General features: G+C 40.8%; 1 protein-coding gene across 3 annotated transcripts in view; it reads right to left on the bottom strand.

Annotated features, from left to right (window-relative positions):
- Window positions 1-22,822, bottom strand: part of ATG7 (autophagy related 7) — a 217,419-nt gene extending 194,597 nt beyond the window's left edge. The window contains exons 1-3 of one of the 3 annotated variants that reach the window (XM_081159431.1): window positions 22,651-22,674; window positions 19,288-19,381; window positions 326-498 (exon numbers count right to left, since the gene is read on the bottom strand). In XM_081159431.1, coding sequence (XP_081015557.1) covers window positions 326-485 — 160 coding nt within the window. In that variant the 5' untranslated portion in view covers window positions 486-498; window positions 19,288-19,381; window positions 22,651-22,674. Of the gene's footprint in view, window positions 1-325; window positions 499-19,287; window positions 19,382-22,650 lie in introns of all 3 variants that reach the window. The other 2 variants (XM_081159430.1, XM_081159432.1) reach the window with 2 other exon arrangements.
- Between the last annotated feature and the right edge of the window lie 3,113 nt (window positions 22,823-25,935).

Raw genomic sequence — 25,935 nt, 5'->3', positions numbered from 1 at the left:
AGTCAGACTTAGCATACAATGACAGAGCTTTTGTGAATTTGAGAAATTTGCCAATAATATAGAAAAAAAAGTCACTGGAAAAAAATATTTCCAATCTTTTCTCCTAGCAATCCAAAGAATTAATATTACTTCTCCCTTTCTTTTCCCCACAACAGGGAAAAAGAAGTAAAAATAAACTTGGGTCAAAAGTCAGGAAGTAAAATAGAAAGTGGTAGGCTATTATTGTAAAAGAAAGGATGTCCCTTGTTAAAGGAAAGCTGACCCAATACTAGAGGGCAGAGAAGATAACAGAAGATAACGGAAGATGAAGTTTAATATTGCCTACCATTGTAGTAATAACCCTTAATGTCCTTGGGAGCTTCATCTAGCCGATACTCATTCAACTTCTTCTGGGTCAACTCATGCCAAAATCCAACATCCAAGGCACTGTTAAAGGGGGCAAACTGCAATTTGAAGAGTCCAGGATCCCCTGTAGCTGCCGCCATTATTTGTTGCCTACTAAAAAAGCAAAATAGAACACAACAATATAGCACAAAACATGGTAAATATAAACATTTGCAGTAATGCTTAATTAAGACAAACAAAAAGGAAGTAAAACTGTCTCTATCTGCAGATATCACAATTTTATATATAGAAAATCCTAAAAAATAAAAACAGATCTAATCAATGACTTCAGTAAAGTTGCATAATACAAAATTAACATGCAACAATCAGTAGTGTTTCTATATGCTAACAATAAATCTTCTGAAAAAGATACAAAGAAATCTATCACATTTACATTAGCATCAAAAACAATAAAATACTTAGGATGAATTTAACTAAGGAGGTGAAAGATCTCTACTGAAAACTACAAGACATTAATGAAAGAAATCAAAGAAGACACAAACGGAAAGGTATCCTGTGTTCATGGATTGGAAGAACTGATATTGTTAAAACATCAATACTATCAAAAGGCATCTATAGAATCAATACAATCCCTATCAATGGCATTTTTTACAGAGATAGAAAAAATTCTCCTAAAGTTTATATGGAAGCAAAGAAGACCCCAAATAGCCAAAAAGAAAAAAAAAAATCTTAAAAAAGAAGAACAAAGTAGGAGGTACCACACTTCCTGATTTCAAGCTATACTAGAAGCCAAAGTCATCAAAACAGTATGGTACTGGCATAAAAATAGACAAATAGACCAATGGAACAGAACTGAGAGCCCAGAAATAAACCCCAGCACATACAGTCAATTACTATTTGACAAGGGAGCCAAGAATACTCAATGGAGAAAAGACAGTTTTTTCAATAAATGGTGCTGGGATAATTGGATAGTCATACATGTAAAATAAAAATGGACACATATCTTATACCACTCACAAAAACTCAAAATGGATTAAAGACTTAAATGTAAGACCTGAAACCATAAAACTCATAGAAGAAAACATAAGAATAAAGATCCTTGACACAGGTCTTTGTAATATTTTGGACATGAAACCTAAAGCACAGGCAAAAATAAAAAATTAAAAAATGAGTGAAACTACATCAAACTTCTGCACAGCAAAATAAACCATCAACAAAGTGAAAAGACAACATACAGAATGGGAAAGAATATTTGCAAAACACATATCTGAAAAGGGGTTAATACCCAAAATATATAAAGAACTTATACAATTCAATAGCAAAAGAACAAATGGGCAAAGGCCCTAAAAAGACATTTCTCCAAAGAAGATATATGAAAGGCCAATAAGTATATGGAAAAATATTCAACATCACTAGTCATTAGGACAATGCAGATTAAAACTGCAATGAGATATCACTTCGAGCCTATTAGATTGATCATCAGCAAATACAAGAAAGAACAAATGCTGGTGTGAATGTGGAGAAAAGGAAACCCTTTTGCATTGTTGGTGGGACTGTAAATTGGTAGAGGCTATGGAAAAGGGGATCCTCAAAAATTAAAAATAGAACTACCATTTGATCCAGCAATTCCATTTCAGGAATATATCCAAAGAAAATGAAAACACTAAGTAGAAAAGATAGCTGCACCCCCATGCTCATGGCAACAGTATTTAAAATACCCAAAACATGGAAACAACCTAAGTGTTCATTGATGGGTGGGCAGATAAACAATCTGTAATATACATATATAATGGAATATTATTCAGACATTAAAAAAAGGAAATACTATCATTTGCAATAACATGGCATTACGCTAAGTGAAATAAGTCAGACAGAGAAAGACAAATATTGTATGATCTCACTTATATGTGGATTCTAAATAAAAAATAAAAAATAATCAAGCTCACAGAAAAAGAGACCAGATTTGTTACTAGAAGTAGAGGATGGGGGGAGGGGCAATTGGAGGAAGGTGGTCAAAAGGCATTAACTACAGTTATAAGATAAATAAGTACTAGGGATGTATAACATGATGACTATAGCTAACAATGCTGTATGACACACAGTTGTTAAGAGAGCTCAATCCTAAGACTTTTCATCACAAGGAAAATGCTTTTCCTTTTTTCTTCGTTTTCTTTATTGTTACCTATATATGAAGCTGGAAGTTAGCAGAACCTACTGTGATAATCATGTCTTCATACTGTGTGCCTTAAACTTATACAGGAATGTATGTCAATTATTTCTCGATAAAACTGGGGGCGGGGGGACAAATCAACCAAACAAAAAGTATGAAAGGTATTTGGGGTACCTAAAGACACAACTTTGGAAATCAACCTGAGTAATTCGCCTGTGTTGTCAAGTTTAGCCTCCTTAAGACACAACTGATTTTTCTAAGTAATCTTTCTTGGCCTTTACTTTTATACATCTTCCTTTCTTGTTAAAGTCAGCCTGACTGATGAACTAGTGTTATTCTTTCTTCCACACAGTCATAGTATCAACAGTTTTTGCCATCCTGTGTGGTCCTAGAGAAGTTTACAAGTACAAAACCCAGAGGCCAGACAGTGAGAAACACAACAATGCAAACTGTTAGGGTTTTCTGAATAAGAACAGTGCTTGAGCCCCCCAGGTGAGGAGAATGAAGAAGTTTCTTACCACCTGACCATAGTACCTGCATTTCTCTGAAATCTCATCTTTGATCTTTTAAATGCATGAAAATTTTGTACCTTACTACATTTTCTTTAATATTTCCTATTTTCCCTCAAATCATCAAAGTTGACCCTCCTGGCAATCAAGCAGGTATCTACTGTAACTCCCTATGTTCCCTGCACACTCTCATAGGTACAGGTACCCCAGTCTGAGAAGCATAATACTAGAGAAACTTGGCAGTTCCAAAAAGTGAGGGTTGATAAGTTCCCTTTATTTTCCACCCTGTCCAACTGCCCTGTAATGAAATTCATATTTCTGCAGCAGAATGTATAAACAGTCACACCAGATGGGATAAATAAATAAAAAAGAGTTCACATCCACTCAGAGCTGTTTTGCCCAAGTTTTGTGCCAAGGTTATTAGATAGCTTTCACTTTTCCAACCATGTGGGATTTTAGAATTAGAGATAAGGAGCTTTGGACTGATAGTATCAATATGGAAAATGCAAAGTTAGTATTACATAAAAGTGCTAAAAATCAAGGCGTAGTGTGGAACAGAGCAGGGAGAAAGCTTCTGTGAAGGTGTTGAAAAGGATGGGCATGAAGGGGGAAGATGGGCAGAGGGCTAAAGGAATTAGAATAGGGAACCGCTGTGGTAGAAACAGGGAAGCTTTCTTAGTGGAGGGTTGGTACTGTGCAATAGCACACACAAAGCTAAGTGGGTTACACAGTGAACAAGGATGGAGAAGCCTTCGAAAGTGAGGCTGGCCCTGGCCAGGTGGCTCAGTTGATTGGAGGGCTGTCCCATACACTGAAAGGTTGTGGGTTTGAATCCCAGTCAGGGCACATACCTAGGTTGCAGGTTTGATCCCCAGGGCACACAAACCAATCAATATTTCTCACATCAATGTTTCTTGCCCCCCACCCCCCACCCTCCGCCCTTCCTCTCTCTCTAAAAATCAATGAAAACATATCCTTGGGTGAAGATTAAAAAAAAAAAAGTAAGGGTGAAGAATTCTGGAGTAAGAAGCAAGTGGCAGTTTGGAACAGGAATTGGATATGACAGAATTGGATAGTAGCAAAATGGCTTTGAAGGAGCCAGATAGGGAAAAGCAGTTAAGAGCCTAAGAATTTATGAAGACTTGGATTAGAGCAAAGGAAGCCAGAATGACAATGAGACCCTCTTTGGAGACATTTTCAGAGAAAAGGTGAACACACTTGGTATCTTGATGGATTCAAGGAATGCAAGAGGAAAAAGTCCCTGCCTGGGGTGTCAAGCCATGACTGGCTAGGAGAGTGGCAGCTCCACAGAGAAGACACTTGAGAGGCAGACAGGTAATAACAAATTAAAGGCATTTTCAACAAGGACAGCAGCAGAGTAAAGTGAAGCTGATCCAAGGAAAGGGGTGTGCCCAAGAGGGTGGACTCAGAGATTATAAAGGCATTTACACTGAGATAACAGCAATAACAGGTGAGAATGATCAGTTCTTAGAAGTTATTCAGAGAAAGAAAAGTCACAGCCCAACAGAGTTCTAGAGCAGTGATTTTCAACCTTTTTTATCTCATGGCACACATAAATGAATTACTAAAATTCTGTGGCACACCAAAAATATAATTTTTGCCGATCTAACAAAAAAAAATAGGTATATTTTTTATTCATTCACACCGGACAGCTACTGTTGTGTTGGCTGTTGTCATTTTTTTAAATTTGACAATCTAAGGGAAAATAGGTCAGTGCCCCTGACTAAATAGTCAGATACTGCAGGTTTTAAAAATTCTCATGGGAAACTTGTTGAAAATCACTGTCCTAGAGAATGCCCAGTTAGCAGGTAAACCAGCAACACAAAAGACACATACAGGACAGTGCAAAGCACTAATTGATACATCAGGATAGTATTTGTATCCACTGATCCAAAGCAATGAAAAAGTTTGAAGAGACTGTGCCTGCAGGAGGGGCCATGAGGTGGTACTTGGGGCAGCAGATGGAAAGTACTTTTGGTGGAGAGCAGGATAGGGCTGGACAGTGTGCCCCAGGGAAGAGGATCAGTCCTCCCCAACTTGAGCGCTGGGGAAGGCTGGTTATGCCCCATCCCGCTGCCATGCAAGGCAAAGGGTAAGGGCTCTGGGCTGGAAATCTGCAACCTGGTGGCACAGGGGACTCAGACTTTTGGCCTGGTGGGAGTCTGGGCAGAGGCCTCACCCTGTGGGAGCTGCCATGCTAAAAGACTGGAGTGCCAAGGGGGCTGATTTAAAAATTTTTTAAAAACCCCTCCTGCAGCAAGGGGGTGGCAGCAAATTAGGCAGAGCTGAGACACTGAACGGAGAGGAAGTGCCTATCCCGTCCCACAAGCTATGGGTACCACCCCCAACATGAGTCTTTAAACCATCCTGGCCAGGACCGCGATATCCCTGCAGAACCCACTTCTGTGAGGAAAGGGAGAGCTGCTCAAAACAGGGACATTCAAGGTGTGACCCAGGCACACCCAGCCTCTGGGCCATGGGGGCCCCACATGCAAGAGTACTTAGGCTCCACCCTGCCATGCTTCAGTCAGATTGCCCAGGAGCAGGCAGGGACAGTGACATACACTGGATTGCACCAGAAAACCTCTCTGGAGGCCAGATCGACATACGAAGGGGCCAGATTCAACAACATCCGAGCAAAATCCAGCAAGCTCCACAAATAGCAGATCCAAATGCTTTTGTTTTTCTTCCTTCTCTTTATGCTTGCATATTTTCTATTTCTCTCTTTCCTTTTATTCTATTTTCCTTTTTATTTTATTTTTAAAATTTTTATCTCTAATTTTTTTTCAGTTCTTTTCTTAGTTTGTATTTTGTTTTATTCATTATTATTACTTAAAATTTTGTTATTATTTCATTATTTTTTCCTTTTTATTCTTATTCTATTTCATTTTTCTTCCTTCTTTTCTTTCATATTCTCTTTTTCTGTTTCTTTTTTTTTTTCCTCCTCTAATTATTTTGGTCTTGTGCCTTTTACTATTCTTTTTGTTGTTTTATGTGTATGTGTGTGTGTGTGTGTGTGGTAGTTGTCTTTGTTATTTTTGTTGTTTGGGTATTTTATTTTCTGTGTTGTTTTCAGTTTGGTCTTGATTTCTTCTGTCAGCACCCGATTAACAGTTGACATGATGGGGTCAGGGTTTAACCTCACAGTCAGCAAGCCTGAGGTCTGAGCCCATTCACAAACAAGACAACAGCAATCAACACCCAAATACAATAGGAGGGCACACATAACCCACACAAGAGACAGTCCTAGACCACCCAGCTCAGAAGATCAAGGAGACTACACCATTGGGTCCCACAAGAAGGCCACCCCACCAAGACTGGGAGGCACAACAGTCTTATCCAATACACAGAAACAAACACAAAGAAACAACAAAAATGGGGAAACAAATGGAGGCTAAATAGCATGTTCTTAAACAATGAGTGGGTTACCAATGAGACAAAGGAATGAAAAGCTTCCTAAAAACAAATAAAAATGAACACACAATACCCAAAATGTATGGGACACAGTGAAAGCAGTCCTGAAAGGGAAGGTCAGAGCATGAGAAGCCTACCTCAAGATACAAGAAAAATCTCAAATAAGCAATCTAACCCTATCTAACCCCAATCTAACTAAAGGAACTATAAAGAGAAAAACAAGAAAAGTCCAGCCTGGCCGGGCGTGGCTCAGCGGTTGAGCGTCAACCTATGATCCAGGCGACTGGGGTTTGATTCCCGGTCACGGCACATGCCCCGGTTGTGGGCTCGATCAATGACTCTCTCATCATTGATGTTTCTATCTCTCTCTCTCCCTCTCCTTTCCTCTCTCTGAAATCAATAAAGAAGGAAATAATAAAGATCAGCGTGGAAATAAATGACATAGAGGCTAAAAAATACAATAGAAATAATCAACAAAACCAATAGCTGGTTCTCTGAAAAGATAAACAAGACTGATGAATCTTTAGCCACATTCATCAAGAAACAAAGAGGAATGAAATAAATAAAATCACAAATGAAAGAAGAGAAAAAACAACTGTATCACAGAAATATAAAGGATTGTAAAAAAATACTATAAACAACTATATGCCAACAAACTGGACAACCTGGGTGAAACAGACAAATTCCTAGAAACATACACTCTTCCAAAACTCAACCAGGAAGAATCAGAAAACCTCAATAGAACAATAACAGCTAATGAAATGAAGCAGTAACCAAAAAACTCCCAGATGGCTTCACAGGCAAGTTTTACCAATCATTCAAAGAACACCTGTCCTCCTCAAACTCTTCCAAAAACTTCAAGAGAAAGGAAGACTTCCAAGCTCTTTTTACAAGGCCAGCATTATCCTAATTCCAAAACCACATAAACACACTGCAAAGAAGAAAATTACAGGTCCATATCCCTAATCAACATAGATGCTAAAATCCTCAACAAAATATTAGCAAATCAGATCCAGCAATACACTAAAAAGATCATACACCATGACCAAGTGAGATTTATTCCAGAGATGAAAGGTTGGTACAATATTCGCAAATCAATAAATGTGTTACATCACATAAACAAAACGAAGGATAAAAATCACATGATCATATCAATTGATGCAGAAAAAGCATTTGACAAAATTCAGCACCCATTTTTGATAAAAACTCTCAGCAAAGTGGGAACAGAGGGATCATACCTCAAGATAATAAAGGCCATATATGTTTACTGCAGCATTATTTACAATAGCTAAGATCTGGAAACAGCCCAAGTGCCCATCAGTAGATGAGTGGATAAAAAAGCTGTGGTACATTTACACAATGGAATACTATGTAGCTGTAAAAAAGAAAGAACTCTTACCCTTTGTGATAGTATGGATGGATCTGGAGATTATTATGCTAAGCAAAATAAGCCAGTCAGTGAAAGACAAATATCATGTGATCTCATGTATATGTGGAATCTAATGAACAAAATAAACTGATGAACAAAATAGGTCTAGGGACATGGATGCATGGAACAGACTGACAGATCTCAGAGGGGAGAGGGATCAGAGGGAGGGGAAGAGGTTAACCAAAGAACTTCTATGCATATATGCTTAGTCCATGAACACAGACAATAGTGTAATGAAGGCCTGGGGTGGGGCAGGGCTTTGGTGGAGTGGGGCAGAGGTGGGGGAGAATGGGGGACATTTGTAATACTGTTAACAATAAAAAATAAATTTAAAAAAATCAAACATTACCAAGAAAAAGATTAAACCATATCCGTGCACTACTTAAAAAAAAAATTTGAAGAGAGTAATGACAAATGGTGCCAAAGAATATTAAAAGTAAAAAGAAAAAAGGAAAAAAGAAAAGAAGGCCTGGTCAATGCCATTGGATTTTAATTTTTAAAAGGAGCTCAGTGGTGGCTTTCTAAAGTGGAATTTGAGGGTAGATTGTTAAAAACAGAACATGCTGCAAGGGTACGATCAGCATGGGGAAGCAGCCAACTGTGTCTTGGCTTGTTCCAGAGGCTGGTTAAGTTTGCTACTGGATTCTTAATGGGTGATGGTTTTTCAGCAGGCTTAATGTGTTTGTCACATTTAAAAATACGATTTGGCAACAGAAATCCAATTTAGAATTAATAAAAATTTCACAGTGGGGACTTAACAAACTCAGAAAAACAAACAGAAAACAAGAAGTGGGAACTATAATAATTATTTTCCTACATAATCAATAAGCTTAGTTGATCACAAAGGAGGGTGCATCACTGTCCTTAAAACTCTCTCCTGCCTTAGTATGGGTTTGCAACATCGTGCACCAGACAATGCCTGACCAAGGTCTTTCAAACTTTTCACACCTTGAAAGCTTATTTAAAAATGATGCTATCTGGGCTCCACCTGCTGGAGGGGAGTAAGGAGAGGGAGGGTGGCCAGGAGTCAGAAATGACAAGTACCATAGTTTATTCTGATTAAAGTTTGATGCTATCTTGATGCCTTTAAGCCACTGACACTCCTAACTTTTGGAGATCCCACCTCTAAATCATATCAGACAGATTTAAGTGCACCTTCACCCCATATTAAATATTTTCTGGCTTTTAATTGTTTGAAAGGACTTTTATAATTTTGCACTCTCAGAATATTCACCCCTTTTCAGGTCTCTCCTATCTTCATAGGCCCCTGAAAAATTGTGGATCCTGTGCACTGTGGCTTCGGTGCCCAGTGGAGAAACAGACCCTCGTGCAAGTGACCTGGGGTCCACACTTTGAGAAACACTGGACTAGAACACCCTAACAACCTCCTGATTGGCTTCTGGGCCTCCAATTGCTCCCTTCTCCTTTCTCCTCTACCATGCAACTAGTATTTACTTTCTATTGTTGGTTTTTGAAAGTTTCCATGCTCACCCCTGTCCTTAATCTAAAAGCTCTCCCAAAAGCAAAATTATTTTCTATATCAATATCCATCCATATGCCAATGAATCCCAAGACTGTATTTCTAGTGCTAACCTATCATATATTTAAGTGTCTTTGGAAGCCAGGACTTGGATTTCTCAGACATCTCAAACTCGACAAATCTAAAACTGAACATACCATACCTTTTCCCAAAATTCTGCCCCTTTTCCTGTATGTCCTAGTTTACTTAGCACTTCTGTATATTAAGGTAGAAACCTCAAAGTCATCGTCAATTTTTCTCTCTCACATCCAATAAACCACTAATTGCTAGAGGCTGAACCTTAAACAGTCCTCTGGAAAAAAATGAAGGTAAATTTACTGTATATGGGCCAGGAACAGAAACCGCAACAGCAAGCAGAACAGACACTTCTCCCAACTGCCCTAGGAAGTGAAGTTCCAGTGTTACAGAGAAAGAATTGAGATTAAGAGAGAAGAAAGAAATTTACAGAAGTTTGTATAGTTAGTTAAGTGGGGGGACCAGGATTCAAATTCCAGCATTACTCCAATGCCCATACTCTTCACGCAACTTCATGCTTCCTGTCCAGGTCAGCTTTCCTTCTCTCCATTCCCACTGCCACACATCAGGCCCGCCATCTCACCTCCGCTCCAGCAGGAATGTGTTCACAGGTCACTGACTTCAGTCCCTATCTTCCCTAAACAAGAAGTTGCCAACAGAACTGATCTGCGCTGGTGGCTCCCTTGTTAACCAACCAAACCAACACTTACTGGATTTAAGACACAGAGTTAGGTGTCATCCCTGCCTTAGTCTGCCAGTTTCCTGACCTTATGCCTTTGCTGATACCCCTAGGAAATCTCTCCCCGTCTATCAGGAAAATTCCTTCTCATCTCGTAAGATCCTTTATGAAGCTTTCATTAATGCCCAGTCAGGAGGTATCAGTAGTTCCCTTTTCCAAATGAAAACTTCCATTAGAGCATTTATCACCATGAATCATACTTCCTTTTTTGATCATACCCTTTCAAAAACGTTTAAAATATAGTCTTCCCCTTATCTTCATGGGATGTGTTCCAAGATGTCCAGTGGATGCCTGAAACTGCAGATAGTACTGAACCCTATATATACTGTTTTTTTCCTATATATTCATACCTTTTCACTTAAAGGAAGCACTTTATGGCTTCTCTTTGGCATATCTGAATTGCCAGCATCACTACTCTTGAGCTTTGGGCCACTGTTAAGTATGAATAAGGGTCACTTAAACACAAGCCCTGTGATACCGAGATAGTTGGTCTGATAACCGAGATGGCTACTAAGTGGCTAATGGGCAGGTAGCATATACAGTGTAGATACACTGGACAAAAGGATGATTCATGTCCCAGGTGGGATGACACGAGATTTCAAGCTACTCAGAATGGTGTGCAATTTAAAACTTATGAATTGTTTATATCTGGAATTTTCTATTTAATATTTTCAGACAGAGGTTGACTGCGGGTAATTGAAACTGTGAAACCGTGGTTAAGGAAGGACCATTGTAACAGCAGCAGTAATAATAACCGTTCTATCTGAATGCTTACTCTATGGCAAGCACTACACTAAACATTTCACATATTATCTATGACAACCTCAGAGTTGTTGTAGTAAGCTACTTTATAGAAAAGAAACTGGGAAGAAGTGAGAGGTTAAGTAACTTGCCCAGTCACAAAGGAAGTGGAATAGCTGAGTTTATAACCCAGGTCTAGTAGCTTCAAAGCCCTGAATTTCAACACTATACTTCCTTGAAGGAAGAAACACCCCCTCCCTTTCAGAATCTTTATATTGCACATCAACTCCACATATGCTAAAAATTAACCAATTATTTTGAAAAACATTTACATACTAACTTCCTCTATAATCGAGTCAAAAGAAAAAGACAGTGGCCAGAGCAATGACCCAATATAGAAAGAACTCAACACAGTAGCAGACAGTGGTACAAATGGATTTCATCTGAAATCCTGTGTGATGGGTCATTGGGCCCCTACACACTTTAGTCATTCACAGTTTACTCTTAAAGGTCAACAGCAACCTGTTCTCATCATTGTTTAGATGACCTTCTGAGGTCAAGATGGAATTTTACCAGTGCCAGAGACAAATGAGTAAACTCTATCCCACGCAGCACTTCTGCAGCTGGGGAAAAGTGAGTCAGGATGACCACTTAAAAGATAAAGGACAGGCACACTAAGAAAGTAATTTGCATAAGAGGCACATCCTTTCTGGCTTATTTGGTCTTTGAGAAATTCCAAACAGAATCCAAGAGCCTATTTCACAAAAGGATACCGTTAGTGTTCAGCTGCTGAACTGTTAAACGGGAAATTCTTAAGCAATAGCAGCAACATGTGATTAGGAATCTGCTGGAAACATCTAAATAGGATACTCAAATATAAATGTATCACTTAGGAACATATACATCTAGGTCACATTGCTATCTTCCCTAATTGGAAGGGAATATTAAAGAAATAATGATCAGAGGGAATTCTGGAGGGAGTGGGAAGTGAGTCCTTGATACAGTCATTTATGTGTAACTAACCTAGGTCTAAACATTACCTGTTTCCTAAAAATTAAGGTTTGCCTATATAACCCTAGACAGTGCAGGTGAGACTTCTGGCCTCTGTTTAGCTTAGGAAGCTAAAAGATTAGTTTTATCAACCTTCAACATTACATACAGACATATTCAAGGGAAGAAACTGACAGAGGCGTCATTCTAAGTATGACTCAACTTTATTTCAAACTGTTTCTATCATATTCAGGATGTGAAACCCAGGAGTTACACAAGATGGGATTGTGTTACTTCAAATGAAAGAGGAAAGGCTTTGATGAGGATTCAATACTGTAATGAACAAGAATCCCAGCAGTATAAGAAAGCCAGCAGTAACCAAAACATCCAGGCAAGATTAAACTGAAAAAGCAGGTGGGTGGTTAAGCAAAACTGACCCTCTGGAGCTGTGTCTACCACTCAAACTTGGTGCAAATTTCAAGCTTTTATAAACATAAAACTAAGTCATTTTCAGAAACTTACAAATAGGAGATTAAAAAAAAATAGTGCCATTGGACTTAAAAGTTTCTGTCCAAATGGATTTAAAAACCTTGTGTTCATGCTGTTCTTTAATGTCAAACCCCCACAGGAAATGTATGTTAGTGGCTACTTCCTAAGAAAGAAGCTAAGGGGTCAGGAGATAGGGGTGTGGAGAGGCTTAGTTTCACTGCATGACCCTTTTGCCCTTCTGAATTTTGTGTATGTGGGATAACAATTCAGAAATAAGTAAAATCATTCAAGACAAAAGTCCTAACCCAATGCCACAAAGACAGAGAATGAGAGAAAGAAGACTGCCAACCCAACTGCTTTAGTGCCAAGAAATAACACTTGGGATATACTTGATGAAAAAAACGTGTCTTATTCATCTTTTTTCAGCACTTAGCACAGTGCCTAGAATATATTAGCTCAGTAAATGCTGAAATGAAATAATAGCTCTCTTCCCCACAAAAGGGCCAGAGGATGGATGCTATAGTGAGACAAGTTTCAGCAGAGTTTAAAAATTACTAATAGCCTGAATTGTCCAAATAGGAAACAGATTGACTAGAGAGAAAATAAATTTTCCATTAGTGAAAGTGTTCAGGCGTATATTAGATGATTATTTGCCAAATAACAGTGCACAAAGGATTACTGTATCAGGCAGTCAGGCAAGAGACCAGGGGTTGGCAGGCTTTTCTTGAAAAGGGCCAGATAGTAAATATGTTAGGCACTGCAGGCCAAAACAGTTTCTGTCATATTTTCTTCCTTCTTTTTTACAACTCTTGAAGAACGTAAAAAGACATTCTTAGCTCACAGTTGCACGCCTGCGTGCCCATACACACACATACAGTAGCCCCAGGCAGAATCTGACCTTCAAGCTGTAGTTTGCTGACCCATGGACTAAATGATCTTCCAAACCTGTTATTTTTGATTTTTTGAAGGTGACAATAATGTATTTTGTTCTTAGAAAGACTGATATTTTGGGCAAAATCTTTTTAGGGGGTAGCAGAGATCGGCAAGATTGCTGAGGGGGAAGCAGATTGCAAGACCAGATGCCAAGGCTACATTTGCTGTCCTACAATATGTACCTTGTAATGCTGCAGATACGTCTTTATGAACTGGTAAATGCAGTCTACACAGAACACTCTCACACATACGTCAGCATCATTAAGCCAAGATGAAGCTCATTTGATATTTATTGAAGCTCATAACATGTGGGGAAGACTGCATCAGCGGCATCTCACATCCTAGACAGGCATGTTACACGCCTCTGTTGGGTACCTTCATTACTTTATCTTGGACCTCTGTGCCTGCCTGCTAACTTCTCTAGTGCCACCCTGGTGGCCCTGCCACTCCCCACCTCTGACTTGATGCTGAAGAAACATTGAGCTGCTTGGTGCTCCTCTAACATGCTTGCTGGCTGTCCTGCCTCCACAACCCTGAACAGTCCTCCTCTGTCTAAAAGGCACCCTAGCCCCATGACTGCCTGGGACTTTTCAAAATCCAGATCAGAGGTTATCTGCTATAGAAAGCCTTCCCAGTGCTGCCCCTCAATCTCTTGACTCCTCTCATGCTCCTCCCATCAGCTGGTTAATCACATCTTTCCCTAAGCTACCTCTACACTTAGTAGTGGTAGTCAACTCTTTGCTTACCTGTCTTTCTCCATTCTGTCCGCCTGATTGTATAGTCTACAAATACAGATTCTAGCTCATATTCCTCTCAATCTACCTTAGTCCCCTGCAGATTGGCTCTCAAATGTTGCTAAGATGAATTTAAGAAACCCAAGAGAAACAAGAGAAATAACTCAGGCTTCTGATTGGGAGAAGAGACTCCAGGCTTATTACCATGGAGCATGGAGACGAGTAAGAAGTCGAGAACATATGGAGGTATGCCACGTGACTTGGAAGGTCTCTAAACCAATCATTCGTTGTTTTTTTAAGGACTAAGATCTTAGAGAACAGGAAATATGCATGTACAAATCAATTTAAGTGAAAACTTACTCAACCAAATACAAAAGTAATATAGAATAAATATTTCTTCCTGAAACTGGGTATATTAAAAGCCTACAATCACAGTCTCAAAGTATTTCTCAAAAAACAAAAAAAGTATTCATTACAAAAGAAAGACAAAGTGACTCTTCAGTGACAAAATCTAGCAGACACCACCTTAACGAAGGGATCAAAGTTAACACCAGCAGCAATTGGACAAATGGACATTGTGTGCTACCAACACAATGCACTGAAAAGAACATATATATGGTATTCAGCTGAAAATACATGACCTGGGTCTAATTGGCAGGAAATATCAGATAAACTCAAACTGAAAATCATTCTATAAAATGATCGGGACTGGCTGGCTTATAATCTTTAAAAGTGCCAAGGTCTTAAAAATCAAAGGAAGGCTAAAGAACTATTCCAGAGTGGAAGATTAGAAAGACATGATGACTGGGGGCCATGCCTGAATCCTGGATTGACTGTCTACTACTATAAAGAATGTTATGGGGTTGAAATCTGAATGGAGCCTCTGGGAGAAGGGCATATGGAAGGTCCTTGTCTTATTCTTGTAAGGTTTCTGTAACTGTTCCAAAGTAAAACACTAAGACAATTTTAGAGCCTGCACACACCCAGTGTGTGGTATGTTCAATGGACAAAACCAATCAAAGTGACAGAAGTGAGAATAATAATTACAGGGTGAAGTGGAGCTATTGACTAGGAAGGGGCATGAGGAAGCCTCCTGGGAAGCTGAAAATATTCTATATACCCTGATTATGTGACACAAACATATGTAAAAATCCATGAGCTATATATTTACAAAGAGTGCACTTCACTATATGTATGTTATACCTGATCAAAAAAGAACAGAAAACCCTATATTCAAGCTATACTGATCCTACAAAGAACCTTCCGTATTCATCCAACAGTTAACAGACAACCTATTTAAACCTAGCTTTGGTGAAAATAAATTCATTGCTCTAAACAAGGAGTCTAAATGAAATAACATGTCCATATATTTTTCTAGCATTTTGTTATTAATGATGCTGAAGATGCAAGTATTTTGGCTTTGCTGCTTATAAAATTAATTGGAGAAGTGCTTCCTGGAGTGAGTCTGCCCAACTGTCTCCCTCCATGGGGGACCAACAGGACTGGACACAGAAAATATCACACCAGTGTAGGATTTTTGAAATGAAGAAGTAAAATTGGTAGAAAATAAACAGCAATCAGAGAGATAAACAAACAAACCTGTCTTTAGGAAAACTAGACCCTTCAAGGGAGGGCAGAAAAAGAGACCAGCAGCCTGACTATACTAAAAAATCTCTCACTGTAATTTTTCCATGTGTGTTATTGGGGTTGTTCGTTTGCTTGGGGAGGCCAGAGGATTTGTGAATGGTTTAGAGAAAGGATGCTAAAAGCTACGGTAGCTTGGTTTTCAGTCAGACAAACCCAATTTTGAGTTCTGTCTCCACCTCTCACTGGCTGAGTAGCCTTGAGCAGGTAACTTCATCCCCTGTGCCTCGATTTCCTCATCTACAAAATAAGGATAATTACACCCAACCCAGGAGGTTGTTGGGAGGGCTAAATAAGAACTTGTGTGATGCGCCTGTTACAGTGCCTGGCATATAGCCAGCAGTAAAAAATGGTAGTTGCTCTTAGTTTTTCTTGTCACTCCCCCATTCCACCCCCATACACAATGCCTGACTAATGTGGTTGCCCTTCCTCACACTCACTATGAAAACCTTCTCTGCCTCAGAACACACCTCACTGATGTCTCACCTCCCTTCACGGTAGTCACAGCGGAGGTTTAATTAAAATGAAACAGATGTTCTCCTGCTATAGGACAAGAAGGGGTAGTCCAGGGGACAAGTTCGAAGGGGTTAGGAGCACTCTGTGTTCAATTTCTCTGGGGCCACGTGGGGCCATTCACTTAGCAGAAGTGCCAGCATAACTGCAATTTGGCCCTGAAGTAGCTTCTCTGAGCCAAAATGGAGCACATAGAGCAGGCTTCTGTTCTCATTTTCCCAGCTGTGGGGCTGTGAGCTCTGGCAGTCATTAAAATAAGCACCAAACCACGTGACCAAGTCCTACTGATACAAACAAAGTATGTTCTTAGCTGCGGATGGGTAAAAAGGAGGTGGAGATGGCCAGAAGTGGGGAGAGGGCCCCTTTGGCATATGGAGCCAATGCACGTTCTGTCGGCTAATGATGCTTCTGCAACTTCACGAGTTTTGGAAGTAATTAGCAAGACTGCTTCCAAAAGGAAGGGGGGAAGTTCCAGACTTAGAAGAAAGATTAGGCTTTAAGGGAAGACGAAAACTCAGGACTCCTATAGGGGAACCAGCTGGGTACAGAAGCCTCAATTCCTTTTAAAAATTGCATTAGAGTCAAGGTGCCCCTGAGCCAAACTGATGTATCTACAAGACAAAATGGCTTTTTTGTGACTGCTATTAGGTGGTAACAGCTGGTTACCTACACAGGCAGGATAACTGCTATTACAAACAAGTTGTCACCTCACCTCCACGTGAGCCATCTACTCTTACAGAATCGACACTTGTTTCTTCCTAAGGCCAATCAGTCACCTCTAGTCTTCAAACCATAACCTGAATTCTCACTGGTTACTTCAGGCAGTCGTTTTTTTTTTTGTTTTCCTTCTGTTGTAATAACTTGAACCTTCACATATAATCTGCTCTCATCCAGCCTGTTTTTTTGAGAATGGACGCACTAGATACCAGCATTGTGGGGTGTGACATGCATACAAGGAAGTGAGAGCGAAAGCTGAGGAGAAACCTGGAAAAGACGAGAGAGACAACACAAGGATAATGGAGAACAGTATGCCTACTTTTGAGTGTTTATTTATTACCTCCACCAATCATGTTGGTCCTTTCTGTACATGAGGGATAACCACCTGGATTCACCTGAATAGCTGGGGAGCCCTTATGTCAACCAACCACTAAAATCTGTTGTTTCTAAAAGCTGGCTGAATAATGAAGGCTTGCTTCTGAATAACAGTTTCTGTGGTTTTCATTTCTGGGGACCTTTAAGGAGTCCTGGAAAATGGGAGAAGTGCTAAAAAGCTGGGACAAACCAATACCTGATTTCAGATTTTCAAAATAATTGATTTCCAAAAATGAGAATAAAGATGGATTCTGTATCCCACTGAACAGATATTTTGCTCCTAGGAAAGATGTCATGAGACATTCTAGTCCACATGGTACCTTTGTACAATTAGAAAATTGTACCCCTTCAAAACATTTTATTTCCTTTTCTTAGAAAATTGTTGTAATATATTGAACAGGTTAGCTCAAGACATTTACCCTTGTCTGCCAAAAAACTGTTATAAAAATACACCCATGATGCCTATGATCTAAACAGAACCCCCTCAGATGTGACCTCTTGCACAGTACATAACCTGCACAACTGTATGCAGCAGTCCTGAGTAATCACAAGAGGCCACTATGGTTTATTTAAGAAACAAGCATTATGAAGTAACTCATTTCTGCCTTGATCACAGAACCATACACACAGGATATAGGATATGTGGACCTCAGAAACGTCTCTGACAAGACTGTTCCAGATACCCTAGTAGACGAGTTGAAGATGTAGGAATTAAATACTAATTAGAGGAATCATAATTAGAGGAAAAATAATAATTAGAGGAATTAAGAACTGGTGAAATAATCTTATTCAAAGAATGCTGGTTAAGGAATGAACTGATGTTAATAAGAAAGGAGCTAATAGTGATAAGTCTTTGGCTCAGTCTTTGGTCCTGCCCAATCTATTTTTACAGTAGTTCCCCCCTTATCCATGGTTGCACTTTCCACAGTTTCAGTTACCCAAGGTCAACCACAGTCCAAAAAATATTAATAAGTTTCAGAATAATTCATAAGTTTTAAATTGCATATCGTTCTGAGTAGTGTGATAAAATCTTGCACTGTCCAGCTCTGTCTTGCCATGGTTGTTAATCATCCCTTTGTCCAGCATATCCACACTGTATATGCCACCCGTTAGTAAAAACACAAACGAACAAAAAAACCCTTCGATTATCAAGGATTCTCAGCTCTTGGCATCATCTGCCTTGACATCCGACCATCAACATCGTCATGGCTCAACGGTCCAGGATTACCCAAAGCAGATGATTCTCCTTCTGGGTCAATAGTAGCCTAATAGTAGCCTACCTCCCCATGCCTGCATCATTCACTTTACCAGGCATTTTATCGTCTCACATCATCACAAGAAGAAGGGTGAGTACAATACAATAAGATATTTTGACAGAGACCACATTAACATAACTTACAGTATACTGTTATAATTATTCTATTTTATTAGTTAGTGTTAATTTCTTACTGTGCCTCATTTATAAATAAAACTTTATCACATGTATGTATGTATAGGAAAAAACAAAATATTTATAGGGTTCGGTATTATTCGTGGTTACAGGCATCCATTGGGGGTCTAGAAACGTGTTCTCCCATGGATAAGGAGGGACTACTGTACTTTATTTTTCTATGTTAATGAATATTCATCAGTATTTACAAAGTATTTCATGTGTGCTAAACCTCTTACAGCAGTGAAACAGACACAAACAAGTCGATTCAATAAGGTACTGTCATTACATTTTATCAGTAACTTGGATAACAATGCTTGCTTATCAACTCTACATGTGACGTGAAGCAGGGAAGAAAAGGCAATACGATGGATAACAAAAATTCAGAATAAAAAAGACACTGACTGCCCGGAATGACAGGCCTATTTTAACAAGATTAAAAATTTCATATAGGTGGCCCTAGCCAGTCTGGCTCCATAGGTAGAGCATCACCCCGGGGACTGAAGGGTCGTGGGTTCTATTCTAGTCAAGGGCGCGTACCTCAGTTGCAGGCTCGATCCCAGGCCTGGTTGGGGCGTCTGCGGGAAGCAACCATTCGATGTGTCTGTCTGTCTCTCTCCCCCTTCCACTCTCTCTGAAAAGCAATGGAAAAAATATCCTTGGGTGACGATTAAAAAAAAAATTTCATAGAGGTGAATATAGCGTTATAAATCTTAGTCCAAAAAACACCACAATCGGATAACAATGCAGTCTGATGCACCAGTTTTTCTCCCTTGAATCACAATTGGGCCTTACTTACACTGAGAAAAGTGGAAGTAAGGATTGGGAAAGAGAGGAGAGAAGGAAGGCATTTGTGAACTTCATTCTTTCATGGGTAAAACTGGAGGGCAGAGGCAATCTGAGAGGAGGTCAGGAATAATCTCAGGGAACGTTAATCAAAGAATTCTGTTATTACTTATTACCATGCAGAGGAGTCATTCTCTCCTACCCCAATATCTTGATTCCTTTCCCCTGTATGGGGTCACTCAATCAGTTACCAGTCCAGCAAATCCCACTTCATCCTTCAAATCCACACTCTCCCCTCCCCCTCCACAGTCACTGCCTCGATCTAGCCTCCTTCTCGTCATCTAGACCAGGTAACAGTGCCCCGACTGGTCTCCCTGCTGGTCGAACCCTGTTCAATGTAATCACCAGAATGCTGCCTGGGTAATTTAAAATAGATGAGAGCATGTCACACCCTGTTTAAAATCCTTCTCCACCATCACACTTTCAAAATAAAGTCCAGACTTCTCAGCATGGCAATATTAACTGCTATAGTTTATTGTTTACCATCTACCAGAGCCAAGTGGATAACAAATACTTCATTTAATTCTCACAGCAACCCTGGGAGGGCTTATATTTCTTTTTATAGATGAGAAAACTAAAGCTTTAAAAGAGAGTGACTTGCTCAAGGTCACAAAACTAATTCAGTGGCAATGCTAGTACTGGTACACAAGTATTTTAGATTCCAAAGTCTGTGTTCTTAATATGCTATTGTCCACAAGGCCCTATATGATGTCTCCTGCTTACATTTTCAGTCATGTCTTACCCTACAACTCCACACTCCAATTTGGGTGAACTACCTGCAGGTCATGCACTGTCACCCACAGCCCTTAGCTCACACTACTCCCAGTGTCTGCACTACCTTCCCACCTCTCATCTCTCTCCACCTGTCCAGTCCTGCTCATCCGTTAGGACTTGGGTAAAGCAACACCTCCTCACAGAAGCCTTCTCTGATGTCTTACCCTGACCTGAGCACCCTAAATCCTCCTCCAGCAAACCTCTACAACAGCTTCATATAATAGTGCTGTTGTCCAGCTCCTTGAATTAGAAAAAGTTAATTCCTTGAGGACAGGGATGTGTCTCTTACTCATTTTGGTATTTTCAGCTTGCAGAGCAGTGCCAAGCATAGCAGAAGCTCAATAAATACTTACGGTTATTCTCTATTATGAGAGGCTGGCTGGGAGCAAAAAAAGGACCCTGTGGTCAAATGAGAACCCTATGCTCAATTTCTTAACGGGTTTCAAAATTATGTCACATGAGGGGCAGGGAGGAGTTGGCCAAGAAAAATGGAAGGGGAAGGAGAGATGTTCCAGAAAGTAGAAGCATCAAAAGCAAAGGGCTAGCCTGGCCAGGTGTGGCTCAGCGGTTGAGAATCGACCTAGGATACAGGAGATCACAGTTCGATTCCCGGTCAGGGCACATGCCCAGGTTGCGGGCTCAATCCCCAGTCGGGGGCGTGCAGGAGGCGGCCAATCAATGACTCTCTCATCATTGATGTTTCTATCTCTCTCTCTCCCTCTCCCTGAAATCAATAAAGATATATTGAAAGAAAAAAAAAAAGCAAAGGGCTACAGGTGAAACACAGCCTGTGAGCCTCTTGTTTCTTTTTTTAAAAAGTGTTTATCAGGATCCGAAACACCTATGACCCATTAGAAGTACTGTATTATTGACTATCACCTCAACTGCGGCCACCATGATCAAAAAGAAGGCTCCATGAAACAGGGCTTTTGTTTTATTTTACTGCTACATCACCAATGCTTACAATAATGCCTGATTGACACATAACAATATTCTCAGTTGTTGTGGAGTTTACTGTGGGTAAAAAAATGAGTCCTAGCCGAATAGCTCAGTTGGTTAGAGCATCATCCCAATACACCAAGGCTGCGGGTTCAATCCCAGGCCAGGGCACATACAAGAAGCAATCAATGAATGCATAAATAGGTGGAACAAATCCATGTGTCTCTCCCTCTCTCCGCCACCTTCCTCTCTCTAATATAAGAAGAAATTATATGAGCTTAGCCTGAAGATGAAAAGGTGGGAAGAGGAAGACAAACTAGCAGCTTTCAAAGATGTGTGGGCAATAAAGTGGAAGTGAGAGCCTTAAGAGCCTGAAGGAGGGACAATGAGCTGAAATTACTGGGTAACCACTTTCAGCTCAATTTATGACTTTTTAAGAGTCAGAGCTGGAGGAAGTCCAAATAGGAGTAGCAAGAAGTAGTAAGCTTCTGTCACTTAAGAATTTTAACCAGTGGCAGTGTCACAGAAGAAATCCAAGTATTCAATGGACAAGGGAATCTGGGACTCAAAGGTCCCAAACTGGAAGCCACAGATATGCCTGGTTTCAGCTGCAGTTTAAAAGATTTTTAATTAGTTGCCAATTTTTAAAAAAATGTATTAGTCACCAAGGGTTTAAAAAACAAGAGACTGACCCCAGCGCACGTGCACACACACACACACACACTGGAGATTTGGTTTCACTTCTCCATCATCATATATGTTAGTATTGTGCTCATATAACTCAATTCAGTAAAAATAAAAGTTGACTCTATGATGCAGAAATTTTCTTACATCTACATTTACCTTACCCGACTAAGCATTAAAGTTTACAACCCTCGGACCAAACCGAGGAATCAAGAACCTTAGCTCAGAGAAGCCCAACTTAACGTCCACGCTTCACAGATCGGGTTATTATCACTCCCATTTTACAGATGAGGGAAGAAGGCTCAGGAAGGGGGATGACGTGCCAGTCACACAGCAAATCCGGGCAAAGCCAGGACGAGCAGCCTGGCGTCCTAGCTGCCGCGCTCCACCGCCGGACATGCTGAGCTCGCCCTGTCGGAGGACTCAAGGGACTGGCTTAGGAAATTAGGGCCACCCGAGTCAGAAGACCCCGGCTGAGGGAATCAGAGGGGACGTCACTGCAGGAGGACGAGGGCGAGAGTCAGTCACTCCCCGGGGGATGGAGGATCCCGAGACTCTCTGAGACCTTCGCCTTCACAGCCGAGCTCGCCCCGTCCCGCCAGGCCTCCAGAACCTACCCCGAAGGACCCCACCGCTCCCACACCAGCGCGGCTCACTTACCGCCGCTCAACTTCCGGCAACCGCAGCGTCGTCCGCAGAGCGCGCCCCGATGACGCAACGTGACCCGCCCCCGCCTGCCCGGGGTTAGTGGTGAGCATGCGTACACGGAGCCGCGGGCCCGCGTGGGAAGCGAGCCCCTAGCACCGGGCTGAGTGGGAGGAACTTGAGAGGCGGGGGAGGCGGAGCCTCAGGCGGTGGGCGAGGCCCCCTGGGGCGAGCAGGTCCTGGGAGGCTGCACCTCCTCCGAGGCGGGAAGGAGTTTATGCCCCTAGGCTTTTGTAAAAACGCTCCACCTTCTCTCTTTTTTTCAGAGGACAGGAATTATTAGCATTTCCATTTTCTGGGAGAGGCAGCATCAAATGTATTCCAGGGACCATTCGGAGAGAGGCGTGGAGAGACAGAAGATGAGAATTGTGATAGGTAATGGCCAATGAAATTTTACAGTGACCCATCTGCGCTTTCTCACCGAGGCACTATTCTCAAAGCACTCCGCTTCCAATGGGATAGTTTTGCACCTAAGTTATTTATTGAGCGTGTACTATGTGCCAAGCAGTGCAGAGGTGTTGAAAATACAGTAGTGAGTATAAACCTAATCTGTCAGGCCATTCACAAAGTGACTCTGATGTAGCTCTATAGACTCATAATAACAAGAGTAATGACTACTATTTATTGATTATCTGCCATGTTTGCAGGTTTCCACATCTCTAATTGCCACAAAGGTCCAGCAAAGTAGGTGTTATATTACCCCCATTTTACATAGGAAAGGATGGAGGCCAGGAAAAGTTAAGGGCTTGCTGAAGTTAAAGAACTTTCGGGCCAGGATTCTAATCGAAGCCTGTTTGACTTCGTAAGGAGATACTTTATTCAAAAGGATTCTTACACAGCATGGGGGAGGAGAGGGGAGAGGCTATTGCAACAGGGGAGGGAAATATTGCAATAGGAAATCGCTCTGACCAAAAGATCTGCAAATGTCTCGAGGGTTAGGCGAAAAGAGTTTCTTCAGTGAGGAAGAAGAGTGAAGAAGACTAGAAGAAACTGGGTGTGGGAAAGTGGGAAGAAAGGGTGGTCTGATCTAGTAGTAAATCAGACTGTTTTACCTTGAGCCCCCCCTTTTCTCGGGAGGGGTTGTATGCTGCTTCAGCATGTGGGTGAGTCAACATTAGGGAGCCTGGGGAATGAGAGCTTAACTAAAGTTGGTTATTAGGCATTTTTCTTTAATCAGTGGAGACAAAAAGGAATTCAAGACTGTGTCTGACCTTGCCACAGTAAACAAGGAGGCACCCATAAGTCCCATCTAAGTCATGAGAATTGATGTTTCTTTCAGTAAACCAGTTCAGAAGCACAAGAGTATGTGTGTGTGTTGGGGTGGGGGAGGATTTCTTAACCATTGCTGGTTTTTAAGAGCACGGGGCTCAAGTAAAATTCAACATTGTCAACTGTTCCCACTATATCAGGTTCCTCCCCTGCCACTGCCCCCTCAGACTGCATGCTTGGGTCACACTACACTAATTCTGATGTTTTAATCACATCCTGCTCATTTCTCTCTCCATCTGCAATCCCCTCACACTTCCTCTGCTTGTCTAACCCTTTTTCTGTCTTCAAACTCCAGTTGAAATGTGGGTGAATCTTAGACAAAATGTTGATGGAAAAAGAGAACATATTATATGATTCTACTTATGTAAAGCTCTAGAATCAGCAAAACTAATCTATAGTGATAGAAGTCAAGTCAGTGGTTGCCTGGGGCATAAAGGGGAGGCATTGTCTGCAAAGGGGCATGAGCAACTTTTTAGAAATGTTTTATCTATCTTGATTGAGATGGAGATGGTGTGGGTGTACACATTTGTCAAAATTCATTGAACCCTACATTTAAAATGGGTGCATTTTACTGATATATTTAATGTAATAAATTTGATTTAAAAAAACAACAGTAGGGATGTGACCTCCTATGTGCCTGACACCCACCATCTCTAGGCTTCACTCTATTAAGCATATATGAGGATAGGTTGAAGTTAGTTCTTTATAAGCTTGTTTCCCCTGCTGGACTTCAAGATCCTTGTAATTAATACCTTTTGGGGTTTCTTCCCAACTCACAATATTTCCTGCTCCTCTAGGAACTGCTGGTCCTCCAGCCATGTTTGTACCCCATGTCCCACCTGCTCCCACCCCCACCCCACCTCCCTTCAGAGCTGATTGCAGCTGAGGTGGACATAGGACGATTCTTTACTCGAGCTTTGTGCTTTTGAACTGATGCTCACAGATAGTAGGAACAGGAATAAATAAAATAGGTCAACAGCAGTATTCTAGAGGGAACTTCTTCTACTATTGTGGTTCCTGTGGCTGACTTGGCTCAAGCCCTTCCGGAGGCGAGGTCATCTAAAACCTTACTGGATTCCACAAAACACCTCAGTAGCCATTCACAAACCTGATTTCTGTCGCTTGCAACCCTAAAGTAACTTCATATGGTTGAAGTCATGTCTGCTTTGTTCTCCATTGTCTCCTAATGCCTGGCCCAAGAAGTGTTCAAGAAGTACTTGTTAAATTAACAGATGATGTCTGGACATACAAAATAGATGGTCACTCAAGTCACAAATGTGGCCTCCTTATTAGGGTGAGGTTCAGAACAGAAGACCTGCCTTGCTGCCCAGGATGGGGAGGCACCAAGATGGTGGAACATCAAGAAAGATGCAAGAGAATGTTCTCAGACATAGCAGGTCAACAAGACCGTGATGCTTATTCAAGTGACTCAGGTCAATCTGCTTTCATGCTTATCTTCCAGCTCAGTTGAGGAGTACACACAGTCCCCACAATGGGAACCATATGGCACACAACCTTGGCTTTGAAAGCCCAAGAAATTGGGGAATGACATGTTGGCAAGTTAGATCTTAGCATTCTTTCTTTACAGCACTTAGAGTGCATCACAGCCAGCAGAGCCCCAGGATCTTTTTACCGTGTGTTAAGGCTATTAAATCTACCTCCTGGAAGGCCCAACTTCAAAAGAAAGACCAACAATTTTCTGTAAACCAAGGAACCAAATGACCAAGTTCTATGGTTTATATCAATTTCTATTGGATGGAATGGCTTCACAAGCTTTTAAAGATTTACGTGATGTGGTAGTTAACTGGTTTTCATGTGTCTCAGAGAAGCATTTGAAGGCATTTTCTATTTACCAAAAGCTAAAGATGGTTCATTCTTTCTCTGAATAAATTTAACTTATGAATACATTAATGAAGAATATGTTTTTGAATGTAGCTTTTTCCTGGGTGTATTAATACTCTGCTACCTAGT

This window comes from Miniopterus schreibersii, assembly GCF_964146895.1.
Source record: "Miniopterus schreibersii genome assembly, chromosome: 15".
Taxonomy (NCBI): Eukaryota; Metazoa; Chordata; class Mammalia; order Chiroptera; family Miniopteridae; genus Miniopterus; species Miniopterus schreibersii.
The sequence above is the reverse complement of the archived record's forward strand: the minus strand, read 5'-3'. Positions and strand labels throughout refer to the sequence as shown.